We start from the raw sequence: 12,971 nt of genomic DNA on the forward strand, positions 1-12,971 counted from the left end.
TCACCCCAAGCCTCAGGCCCTGGGGATTTCTGTTATTCACTAGGTTTTGAAGGGTCTACACCAGGACACAGCCTGTCCAGCTGGCAGGAAAGGGCTGAGAATGCAAAAGAAAAAACTCAAGTGTGTGCAACATGAATATGAAGAATTAAAAAAGCTTTGAAAGGAAATAAAACAGAAAAATATTTTAAAACTTCAATAAAGGATACCCCAACTTCAGTTTGTCAGGTAATTTGACAGATAATAGCTTCACACAAGACAGGACAAAAAGAAATGGGTGTTTCTGAGCAATCAGACCCCTAAAGTATTATAAGGGACAAAAACCCTCCAAGGAGGGTGGGGAAGTCTGATCAGAGACCAATTTGGTTAGGTCACAACCTCTTCAGGAAACAAAGGCAAATATCACCTTCTCCAGGAAAACCAGATTAAATAGTCTCTCCTGACAATCTACTTTCTGCTATGGTACACTGACTTAAAATACCATTGACTGTACTCATTCAGTATAATTATGCTTTAGTGTTACAGGTGGCAGGGAAGTATCTTCCCTCCAGTGATGTAATTAAGAACTTGAGAGCATGGACTCCAAGAGGAGCAGAAGCCAAGATGAGAGATCTGCTATCAGGGGACCCTCCACATACACAGTGCAAACTGGCTCTACAAAAGCACCAAAAGAGTCACAAAGCAAAAAGCAGCTTGGTTGCATGCCCCACATCTGCTGTGGCTTTGCTCAGCGGTTCCTTTCATCTCTCCATCCACACTTAAGGCCTGGAAAGTACAAAATTACAGGACAGAAATCCCTTTTTTAGTACCAGAGACCAGCATCATCTGTTACTCTGCTTCACCACCTGAAAACAAAGCACAATTTGTCTTTGCAAGCCTTTCCAGTCCTATCATTACTCCCTGTGCTGGGCTAGGAATGAAAAGCACTGACCAAGTGCACAAACATTTTCTCAGCAAAGCAACCAAGGAGTAAATCTCATTTAAGTCTGACCCCAAGTAAGTACAGTCTTTTTAGCAACAAATACTAACATACACATTAAAATCTGCTACTAGGACTCTTCTGCAACTGGGTCAATGCCCAACAGGTCAGCAAGGACATGACACCATATAAGAAGTAAAATCTCAAACATACTTAAGGACAAGTTAGCACCAGATTTTTGGCCAAACAGAGCTAATGTTTTAAAATACCAATGGGAAGTCACACAGAAAAACAAATGATACTAGCTCCGTATAAAGGACATAAAAGCAGCATTTTCTTTGTGCTGTGTGCCGTGCTCTGCTCTGCCTTAAGCTGGACGATAGGGAGTCATTTCAGTACTGGATTCTATAGAATAGGGCTGGTATAGCAGAGAAGGAAGGGGGCAATAAAGATTCCTTTACTTCATTTTTCAACACACTAAAGTGTTCTGTCAAATCAACAAACAAGCTTAAAAAAAAAAAAAGATGAGCAATAGTGTCTCAAAATGTAACAAACATCACTCATTGAGATTCAACTGTTTGAAGATTTTAGTCAGTTTTACAGGGCTTGCTTTGATCCCAACAGCTATAAAATACATCCTTTATGGAAGGAAAAAACATTCCCACATGGCTCCATCTGCTCCCATTGAAAGGACATTTCAGCAGCAGTCAAATGTCCGGGCTGGCTTCCAGATAACACAAATGGCCAGGTCTCTTCTGTTTTCTCAGAAGGGATGAGCTCCAACTATCAGAGCCCATTCTTATCCCCTGCCCCAGACAATCCATAGCACGGAGCTCCCAAGTGAGCTAATGATGCCCATCTACCCTTTTTTCCCCCCTCAGTTCAGTCCTGCAGGACAGTCCCTGCCCTGGAAAGGCCAGATACTGGTGTGACAGCTAAGCCTCCAGGTGCTTAGTGATCCTGCGAATTTTCTCCTTCTTGTTCCTGTTTCCATGTTTTTTCCAGGGCTTTCCTACCACATTCCCAGGACTGGGTGTAGTCACAGGCACAAGGCCACTGCCGGGCCGGTATCCCATTGCAGCCCGGACCCCTTTCATCAGGGCACGAACATTCTCCTGGAAGAGGAGACATAATCACCAGTGACCAACAAGAGGATATTTAACCACAAGGAACTATGATATGTTAATAAAACCAGACACAGGCAAGCTCAAACCCATTAAGACCTGCTCAGGAAAGGTCATGCCACACAGCTGAGTCAAAGCCTGCTAGCACACTCCAGTTCTGTCTGCATCCATGCCTCACTGCGCCAGGTCCTCGGTGTCCGCCACTGCAAGCGGAGGCAGAGCGTTGACGAGACACTGAGCTCCGATAGACATTAGCTACGGCGCTAGGATTGACTCTCAGTCTCTGCTTTGCACACAGCAAATTGTCTTTGCAAATAAGTCTGGCGTCTGTGAAAGCCAGAGACTAAAATAACTTGCTCAAGTCTGGAGCGTGGGTAGCACTGCCAGGGCTCACAGCTCATGCCAGCACTTCAGGCAGCCAGTCTGGTAATCACAAAAATTCTTTTTAGGTCATAGTTTTCCGAAACAGATCACTGTTTTTTTGAAAAGAGCCTGAGTTCTTGTTTTCAAAATGCATGACAATCTTTAGCTGTGCTGAAACAAATACTGTTCATATCCAGCTAATCAAACTGAATGGATCATGCTGTCTATGACCCATCCTCCTCACTGCTAAACACCCTGTTCTAATCTTTGTCAGGTATGCAGACTTAATCAGTTATGGATTTGACATTCCATTACAAGTCATTAATACATTTTTTCAGTAGTATAGGGACAAAACAGATCTCTCTGGGACCTGACAAGAAGCATACAAGTTAAGAAAAAGTCCTATTCTCCACTTCATTTTGAGATTTCTTAATTAGATTTTTATATCAGTTTGTGTTTTCATTTGATTTCAGGTTGAGTCAAAATAACGATGTAGTACTAAATCAATTGTCTTAAAGAAGCTTATCACATCCCCATAAGACAACATCTCAAAAAAGTAAAGTTAGTTTGAAGAACCTGTTAGTCCAAAGCCATGCTCCTGGTTGGTGGCCATGTCACACCACCCTCCTTCCTTGTCTGTCTTCCCAGTCACTCTCCTGTTTGCTCAAGATTGATGTTAGGCCCATAATGACAAGGGTCACCCCACTGACCTTTTAAAAGCCAACTGTGCACACCTCATTAGCTATCTTTCAGTCACCTAGGACATTCCCAGTGATTTAGGAGATAATCAAAATGGTTTAGTGGGCTTGGTGGTGTTGGGTTGATGGTTGGACTTGATGATCTTAAAGCTTTGTCTTTTCCAACCTTAATGATTCTGTGAAAAAGAACACTGAGCTCCTGGGTAGAAATTAGTTGCGGATCCCATAGCATCTAACACCCCTCTGTCCTCAAAGCTATTTTTTCCAGTAACTATGACACACCAGTGCTGCAGTAAAAAGCTCCCAGAGTAAGTCTCCTCCAGAATTTACCTGGTGGAAAAATGTTTTGTCCACCACATTTTCAATTTGTTTTGCTTTGGTATTCTTCTCAGGCTTCACCTGTCCACTGGCATGCACAGGTCTGCTCTCTGGGCATCTCTGATGCTGGTGCTGAAAACCATTTGGGTCAAGACCAGGAGGTGGATGGCAATACAACAGCTTCCCCTGTGAAAGAAATGGGATACAGTTATTACCCAAAAAAAAACTCAGAGAGACACCCAGAGAGGAAAGAAAACAACTCCAAACCTAAGGAGGGCCCTGGAAATCCAGGAGCTCACACTGCCAGACTAACTATGAGTACACTTTATTTCTCCTCCCAGGCAACAACTGGCTTGACTTTGGTGTTAAAGTACTGTTCCACCTCTACTTCAAAGCACCATTTCCAGCTGAAAACAATACAGTGCAAAACTCTTAGGAGTACTGAAGGATCCTATTAAGAAATACTCAACAATAGGTTGCTGAGAGGTGCTGTAGAAGCATGCAGTATTACAACAGTCGGAACTACAGTCCTCAGTGCCAAATACTGGTCCAACTATACAATATGAGTTCGTTTCCTGAATATCTGCCTATTTTAGAGAGATGACAATTTATTTAGCTAGCACCATATTTTTATGCAATCACCTCTTAAGATTAAGCAGCTCAAGAAACTCCATTTATTCTTTTAAAACATAAAAGTAGCCGCGTTTAAAGAGTATTTTAATATATAGTCATTTTATGCAGAGAAATAGAATTCACTGTATTATGCTCCTTCATGCCCCAGTGAAACCTTCAATTCACCTCCTAGCAGGGAGAAAAACCCAGATGTAGGAAGCACTTACACGGACATAGTCTTTTAACACATAGCGAGCTGATCTCGGCTGGTCTGGCTGTCCATGAGCTGTCATAAAGCCTCTCATATCTGGAAGACAAATCCAAAGTACATTCTGTATCAATACATACAACACGAGAATAAATACATTCTTCTCTGCTGCCTAACAGCACATTTGTATCCTTTCCTCAAAAAAACCTCACTTGGAAAGAGGCTTCTGCTGGGAGAAGCAGGGAAAAAAGGGAACATTGCTGACTGTAGAAGTGCTGCAGAAGCATACTAACCTGAAAGGAATGATGAGAGCTGATATCTCCCTGCTACCAGAAAACCTGTTTGTTTCTAATTTTTGTTTTAAGACCAGAGAAGATTAACTGCATTAGAGAATCAGACAAGGGAGATAAACCTTCACTGCATTCTTCAAAGTCTAATTCAAGACACAGTTGGTGAGAGGTATCTAAAAAGATGACAGCAGCACACTACACAGACTGGCAGGACATTTCAAACAGCCTCACCACAATCACTACATCTGACAAAACTGGCAAAGCACCACTGCAATACACACATGAGATCAGCTGTTAACAAAGGCCCTTCTTGAGTGAAGGTCAAGTCCTAGCAGGGAGGTTCAATGCATGACAAACCTGAGTTGGGCTTAACTTTAAAAAGTTCTCCTAAGGCCATGTTAAGTACTACACATACAGCACAGGCAATAGGTTTTAAGGGGATCATCACTCACATCCATATGCTGTTAGCAGCTCTTCAGCTGTTGGCTTTCGATCCGGATCCTCATCTTCCCTTGGCCTTATGATATTTATTCCATAAATTGCTTCCAAAATGTTTCGTGGGATATGCTGGCAAACATAAGCTAGTGAAGGAAACCACCTAGTGATTTTCAGCTACACAAGTAATCTTGCTCTTGTCACTTCAAAAGCACATGTTAAGAATGACTTTTGGCACAAGCCAAATGCAATGCAAGTCTGACAACAAGACACATTTGAAATGAGATGGGGAAAGACCAATGCAGCAGGGCTCTTTTGTTCAATGTGTGCCCCACCACCCTCAACACATGAGCACCTGTGCCCCAGCAGGGCCGGAATGTGCTACATTGCATACTCCAAATCCAATGCTTGCAGACACTCTCAGACGCCATGCAAAGGATATTAGAGAAATGGGTGGGACATGGTCCCTCATCTGGTCTATAGGCAGAATTCCAGAACAAATCATCTCTGCCTTGGTAGAGATGAAAGATGGCATCACCAGACCAGGGCAATCACACAGGCACAGGCCAGGCTCCACATACAGGGTCTACACAATAAATAACCAATGAGTTCACCAAGGCAAGTCAGTGTCCATGGAGGAAAAAGGAACACAAAAAAAATCAAATGCATAGATGGAACAAGGATGCAAATGAGAATAAGCACAAATTCTGCTAAACAGACATCTGCCCTGCTGGCCACAGCCAATGAATTAAGGAAATCTTATGTGGAAGAGAGCAGCACTTCCAAGTTTCATAAATAAGGTGTCTAGATGGGGGTAGCAAGGTCTTCAGCTCTCCAGTCTGATAGGAGAGGAGCAAGCTCTCCAGAAACCTTTAACCACGTTGGACCTTTTGAAACAGGTAGGAGATAGCACAAGTACAAATCCTACAATGCTTATAATTTTGAGGTAGCGACTCCAATGCTAAGAGCTTGATCAATATGAAAACAGCAGCATAATTACACCTAAAGCAACAATTGCTGACAAGATGGTTTGAAAGGTTGACCTTAAGCTATTCAGAGGAGCACTAACTTTTCAGAAGTTCTCTCCTCATGACTGGTATCGAAAAAAGAAGGGCCAAGCTACTTAAATAAAATCAGGAAATGGAAAATATCTCCCACTGCACAGCAGCTCTCATGAGTGACTCTCAAACTGTGGCAAGAGTTTGGAAGCAAGAACTATAGTTCCAAAATTCTATACAGCAAGCCCACTCCTCTGCAGCCTAAACTTTGCTGGGCAGAGTTCAGGTTGGCAAACAGAGGTCCCAGTGAGTCCACTTGTTCATAAAAAACTAGTTCATAATGAAGCTGTCTTCCACTAGGAGAAAAAAAAAAAAAAGATCAATGCTCTTTGTTAGCAATACCTGAAAGTGTTTCGTACGGCCTGGTGTGGCAGACACTGACACCTTCTTATTTCCAAGGATTGTGTTGATGGTTGAACTTTTGCCAACATTAGGGTAACCCACCTAGATGACAAGGAAGTGGAATGGTAACAGTGATATCAGGCAGGGCAGTGCCAGAAGACTGGCAGAGCTCCGACACAAAAGTACTTTAATAAAATGTACTGAAAAAGTATTAAGGCAAGCAGTGGGCAACACTGAGCTCCAGGAACATCAGAATTAATCTTTGCACAAAACCCTCAGTGATTTGTGCTTGCTAGTTTGGTTTTTTTTACCCTTATAGAAAGCCAGGCTACAGGATGAATTTTTCCCATGGAAGGCATATGGAATTAAAATTTAGATTAAGCAAGTTCCATTTAAGCACGAAGTCCAACTCACCAGCCCAACATTTACTTCCCCATCCTTCACCCTTGGTCCACTGTGCATGGTTTTGAGTATCTCCAGCAGCTCATTTCTCTGTACCAGATGGCTGAAGTTCCTAACATTCCTGTTCTGCTCCTGCACTACATGCTGCACTGCAGCACCATCAGTCCTGTCTTCCACCCTCTCTGGAGCAACAGCATTTACTTTGTCCCCGCCTTCATCTTCAGAACAGGTTTGCCACGCTTCCTCCTCATCATCTTCACAGTCTTCATATTCATCACTACTGTCATCATCACTAGCCAGAACTTGATTTACAGCTTGCAAAGCATTGCCTGTGGATGCGCTTTCTGCGCTGTCTTGTGCTGTGTCATCTTCTTCTTGACTGGAGCTTTCATCCTCAGAATCAGTCGGGTCCTCTGCTACTTCTTCAGCATCTAGTTCCTGTGTGAACAGTATTTCACAACATAAGAACAACAGTAAGTCTTGCTCTGTTGACTGCAGTACTTGGCAGTGCAGTCAACTGTGTTTTCATCAGCCACATCCCATGGACTGACAAGTCACTGCTTACTTCACACAGGTTTTTTTAGGGGTCTTAAGTAGGATGTAGGAACAACTAGCCCGTTTTAGGAGAATGACAGAAGTATTCAAAGAGGGATTGTTAGCTTCATTGGGAATTCATTAGAGGTTTCTCTCCAGAAACACAACTCTGAATGTGCACACACCCACACCACCCTTACACAGCAGTAGCAGCCAGCAAATATTTTTTTTTAAATTATCGAGTATTCCTAGTAATAGGAATGAATGTAAATTTTTCAGAATATTCAGAACACAAAGCCATTTTGTTTCAGATCTAAATATTTCATTAAAATAATTTCAAGCTGTCTTCAGTCAAATTCTTTACATTTCTTCCCTGCAAACATTTCACATTCAAAAAGAAAGACCTTTCCATAACAACACGTAACTTGGGGCAGCAGCACAGCTTGTTCCACTGGGCAAAGAAAGGCTCTCAGGTACTTTAGATTCTCTAAGAAACACTTCCCCTCCCTGGGAGAGAAAAATCCTCTGTACAGATAACCACATCCTTCACAGCATGTCCCTTGGAAAGGATTCCAATTCTGTCAATGAGTTAAGAGTTCGCAAACAGATCTATAAGGGCTGTTTCTGTAGCTGTTCATCAGTAGCCTTAAGGAACAAATTTATATTCTAGTTCAGTATTATTTATCACATCATTAACCAAAAGAGAAATTACAAGCACTATAAACAGTGATTGAATGGAATACCACTTTGTCCACCATTTTACTCTCCTCACCTTCGTCTCCGAATCAATCATTAAAATGCTGGTTTACATCCACATAGGTCCCTAGAATAATCCTTCTTTGAGACAAGGACTGTGCCTTTCCTAGAGAAGTGCTCAGGTATACCACAAGCATAACTACAAAGCAAGTTATCAGAGGTAGCCAGCACATATCCAGTTGGAACTGGTCATCCACAGTACCTTTGCTTCTCCAGAGAGCCGTCTGCACTCTGCCAAAGCTGACCAGAACACCACCTTAATGCCCTCTTTCTCAAAGAACTGTGCCCAAGCAGCCCGCTGCTCCTCACTCAGCAAATCTGCTTTGTTTATCAGGATCATGTTCTCCTTGTCATTGCTGACTTCCTTAACATACCTTTCCTGCAGAAAACAAGAGAAGGATCTGTTCGTACTCTGGTTTGGACTCCTCCTTCCCCCAAGGTGATGTAACAGCAGCAAGACGAGTTACCCCATCCAGCTGCACATGAGCGTAGCTGAGGGCTAGAGGGAACTGGTGTTTAGCAGACAGCTACAAGAACAAATTGGAGCATGCAACTACTGCAATACAGGTTATTTCTGGCCATGTGTACAAACACCTTGTCTGCTTAGAGCTACGACAAGATATTAATTAGCACCTCACAGCAGGAACTCCCAAAATCAGCTATTTGAGCAATTTCGTATCTCACAGATGCAGTGCTCTATAGCCTATCATTACAAAGTTGACACTTCAATAATTCTTGACCCTTTGCTTTCAGCACAGTAATCCTCAACCATTTTTATTCCACTATGCTTTTAAACAGAACAACTCCTTTAAATGTGGACACTTCTAGTGTGTAATGAGAAGCAACATAATACCTGCAATATAACGTCTGCAAAATGGCCTCTAAATCCACAACACCGTGTGAATTAATAAAAACATTCAACAAAAATAATTTCATGCTAGAATACTTGCATGAATAAATAAGATATCCAGTTAGGCACAACAGCAGAACAGCTTCAAGGTGGCTGAATGTGTTAAACAAAAAAATAAATCATATAAACTTTACGAAATAAAATGAAGACAACGTTCAGGAAAGGTTTACTTACCAGATCTTGGCATCTAAAAAGAAGGGGGTTTCTAGCATCTACTATCTGGACTACAATATCACTGCAAAAATAAAAGAAAGCCCCATAAAGTACTCTTTCTTACCTTGCCTCAAAGAAAGCAGCAAGACACAGCAGATTACTGACTTCTATGTTTTGCTTGGAATTTTAATGGTTTTAACTGCATTATCCTACTAAGTACCTTTACTGAATTAACAAAGCGTCTCAGCATCCCATATGGCCCAACAGAGGCATGCTTATGCTACAAGCCAGTACTGCTGTACAGTATTTCTGCCTCACCTGGCTATTTCTCCTGTACAGCCAGCAAGGGGAAAGGAAGCACGTGGGTTTTGCCAATCCACCTACCCTTCAGAAATGCTCAGCTGGCAAGAACCAGAGTAGGGGTATTCTACCGTTTAGAATGTTAATAAAAACTGTGATAACACAACTTTATTTCTGTCTATTCTCATCCACAAACTGTGGCAGTGAGATATTCTGGAACACTGTTGTGTCCTGTACATGGAGCAAGATGTACAAAGTCTCCCACAAGTGACCTGCAGATTCTAAGCATTTGCTATCAGACATTTTCAGAATTTCCTCTGTGCTCTTCTCGTCACAAAAAGCATAGTACAGGGAAAGAATAGTCTTAGACTCTAGTACAATACATTGCTCCCTCATGCAAGCAAGGCCTTGCAAGCGTAATTTTAGGAAACATCTTCCAGATCCAGACACCAGGTTGCCACCACAAATATAAGCGAGACCTATCAGTTCTACAAGCAAATTCAACGTGCTGGTTTCAGATACTAGAAACATCCATGCTTCCTTTTTCAAAATGAGAGGGAAAATTTAACTACAGCCTCTTCCACGAGAACTTCTCCAGGCAGGTAATTTAAAACACTGGTTGCCATGTGCTGATTCTAATTGTTTGACAGAGATTTCTGTTAACTCAGGACAGCTCAGAACACCCCGGGTTGAAAGGAAGAATTTTAAGCCTCACTAGGCAGTTGGTTACATATAAACAAAAACAAAACAAAACAAAACCAAAAAAAAAAAATCAATAAACCCCCCAAGCGAGTCATTTAATAAGCCACATGGGTACAAAGAGATACTGAACAGTTACAGAAATCCAAAAACCAATACAAAAGAAAGCTGACACCATGGTACTGGGATGGGATACAGAGAAGTTACCAAATCACACCACTGTGAGCTAGTTTGAAGCAAACACAAGAAAAGGCTGACAACAGATCAAATCATCTGGCAAGGTAAGGGACTGAACTTTTCCATTTGATTCTGAGACAGCATCCTCACTCTACACGAAATAAAAAGCTCCAGCAAGAGGAGAAAGGCATTAATAATGCATTCCAGCCACCTCAAAACACACAATACACTCACACCGCACAACATGATGCTCCCGACCTAGGTCCCTCCCAGACAAAGGCCCAGCAGCACCCAGTACAAAGCCACTTCTGTGAAAGAACCAGCTCCCCATGACCTCACTGGTGAAGTATTTTTCAATTTTAGGAAAATCAGACGAGATGATCTCAAACTTAATTACTACTGAAATTAAATGCCCCAGTTAGATTAACGTAGTAGATAGCACTCCTATTGTATTACAGCTCAGTAGGGCAAACAAAGCTATTTCTGTGATATGACAGGCTGCTGTCTTTTGCACACTGCTGCAATTTCTCTGCATGGCAAGAGGCCAAGCACCAAGAGGCCTTTTCTTTCCCAACGTTATTTCGTTGATCTCCCTTGCCTCCTGCCCCTGAACGTCAGGCTGCGGCTGTGTGGTTGAGAAAGAGGGGAGAGGGTTAATCTTGGCAAAAGACCTCAAAGACACATTCTCAAAAGCAGCCTCCCACACAGAGTTACTGGAAGAGGCCAAGACCAGCAGCATCTGAAGAATCATGAGACTTGCAGCAAACCGCCTGCAGAATTGCAGTGCTGAGAGCTTGCGTGCACCACTGAGCAGCTGCCCTTGTTCACGTCACGTTTTGATCACTTCAAAACAAAATCACTTCAGTGCTGATAGTAAAACATTACTACATGTAATTGTTTTTCCTGTGCTCAGACACTTAAAGCTTGCCTCAAAAGCTTCAATTCAGGAAAACATACCAAACATTACTTTTAAAAAGCAGATAGTGATGCACTTTACCTTCTTTCAATGACTCTCCAAAGCTGACGCCAAAATTCCAAGTTTCGTTCAAATGGGGTTAGAATTAACTTTTTTTCTTCCTCAAGACTAAGAAAAAACAGAAAAAAGACATCATATTTGGCCCATGTCAGGCAATAAGCACACCACCAGTGCTTCCTCAGATCCGGGAGGCTTTAGTTTCAGAGACAGCTATCAAATCAGAATCATATAGTAGGTATTATTTCTGCTAGTTTTGCAAATAGATCAAGCGCCCCAGGTAAACTGGTGTCAGTGGCACTGGTTCAGCAGTGACACAATAGCTCCTGATCATGCCAATGGAAAAGTGGTAAATAATGGAAAGAGCAAAAACTCACCAAAAGTTTTCCTGTGAACTTTCAGAGCCACAATAATAAACCAGAGAAGTTACCACAAATGCCACCAGTTATTACTCAACTGAGTACCACCCTGGAAAAAATAATGAATTTGGGGATGGTACCTGCAATGGCTTTATACAACTCTTAACCTGCTGTTACCACCACCTGAATGACTTTACTCAGGGCAAATGTGGGTTCGCAGGGTGTGAGCAGATACCACGTAACTCTCCAGGCCAGCAGATGCAGCACCAGACCAGCACGAGCTGGTGTACACAGGCTGGCAGCACCACACTCTTGTTCAGAGCAGCACTGTTACTCTTAGGAGACACATTCACCACTCCTCCATTTCACAGGCAAGAGCAGAACATCACACTCCACCCTGAAGAATTTTTAACTGTAAACAGTACAAGAACATACACACACAAAAGACCTTTGCAAAACTCACTACAAAGATGTGTCTGGACTGTCCAGTCTTCCAAAATGATAACAGGGAGCTACTCACAAGATATTAATTTTATAGATCCAGCAAGGATAAATACACAGCACTGCTTCCTGTGTATCCAAATCCCTACTACTTACCCAGACACAAGTGGCATACTCACTGGGCAAGCTGTCGCCTCCATTCGAGAAAGCTCTCCCTCTCAGCTTGCTTCAGGTCCTCCACGCTGGTTGTCCTATCCCAATGTGGCCTGTAACAATGACATTTTGCAGTGAATGGTCAGAAGTGGCAGTTACACCAGTTACATTACTGCAATAAACATCCATAAAGAACACAGGCACCACACATGCAGCTATACTGAGACAGTTACAGTTCAGACATGCATGCACCTCTTTTCAGTAGGTTTAAGTATACCTTTTTCCTTGTTCTTTCTAAACTCTACTAGCTGAGAAGACACTATCCTGTGCACAGCAGATCTCACAAAGCTGTTTCTTCAGGCTAAGATTTGTAGGGCATTTAAGATGGGGGACTGATCTCTCTGCTGACCACACACAGAGCTCTGGAAAGGTGGCCTGCATGCACCAGCTCCAGCAGTGCCAGGCTTTGAGCAGGAAACCCACACAATCAGGACAGATGAGCTGGGGCCATCAGCACCCACATGGCAGACCTGCAGATTACATCAGGCTCATGCAGGCCAGGTAGTAGCTTCCCCAAAATCAGGGTATTGACAAAGCATAGGGCTGTCTCCAGGCTTGCAGCCACCAAGGGGCTGAGCACACTCGGCAGAGGGGATCCAGGCCCAGCCCTACAGGACTCACCTCCGTGGGATGCGCAGGAACTGCTGGTTCTCCTCATGTAGCTGCCGGACATGCTGGGCCTCCTGGGCC

General features: G+C 42.8%; 1 protein-coding gene across 1 annotated transcript; it reads right to left on the bottom strand.

The window, feature by feature from the left end:
- Window positions 1–1,549: 1,549 nt before the first annotated feature.
- Window positions 1,550–12,967, bottom strand: LSG1 (large 60S subunit nuclear export GTPase 1; the record flags this gene model as incomplete). Its single annotated transcript, XM_010282431.1, has 12 exons — window positions 1,550–2,031; window positions 3,432–3,605; window positions 4,259–4,338; window positions 4,982–5,110; window positions 5,391–5,550; window positions 6,365–6,466; window positions 6,779–7,204; window positions 8,259–8,435; window positions 9,141–9,201; window positions 11,293–11,379; window positions 12,248–12,334; window positions 12,903–12,967. Coding segments are annotated over 12 exons (1,728 nt in total), but the record flags the coding sequence as incomplete, so codon positions are not given.
- Window positions 12,968–12,971: the final 4 nt, after the last annotated feature.

Source organism: Phaethon lepturus, unplaced genomic scaffold (genome assembly GCF_000687285.1).
Source record: "Phaethon lepturus isolate BGI_N335 unplaced genomic scaffold, ASM68728v1 scaffold22182, whole genome shotgun sequence".
Taxonomy (NCBI): domain Eukaryota; kingdom Metazoa; phylum Chordata; class Aves; order Phaethontiformes; family Phaethontidae; genus Phaethon; species Phaethon lepturus.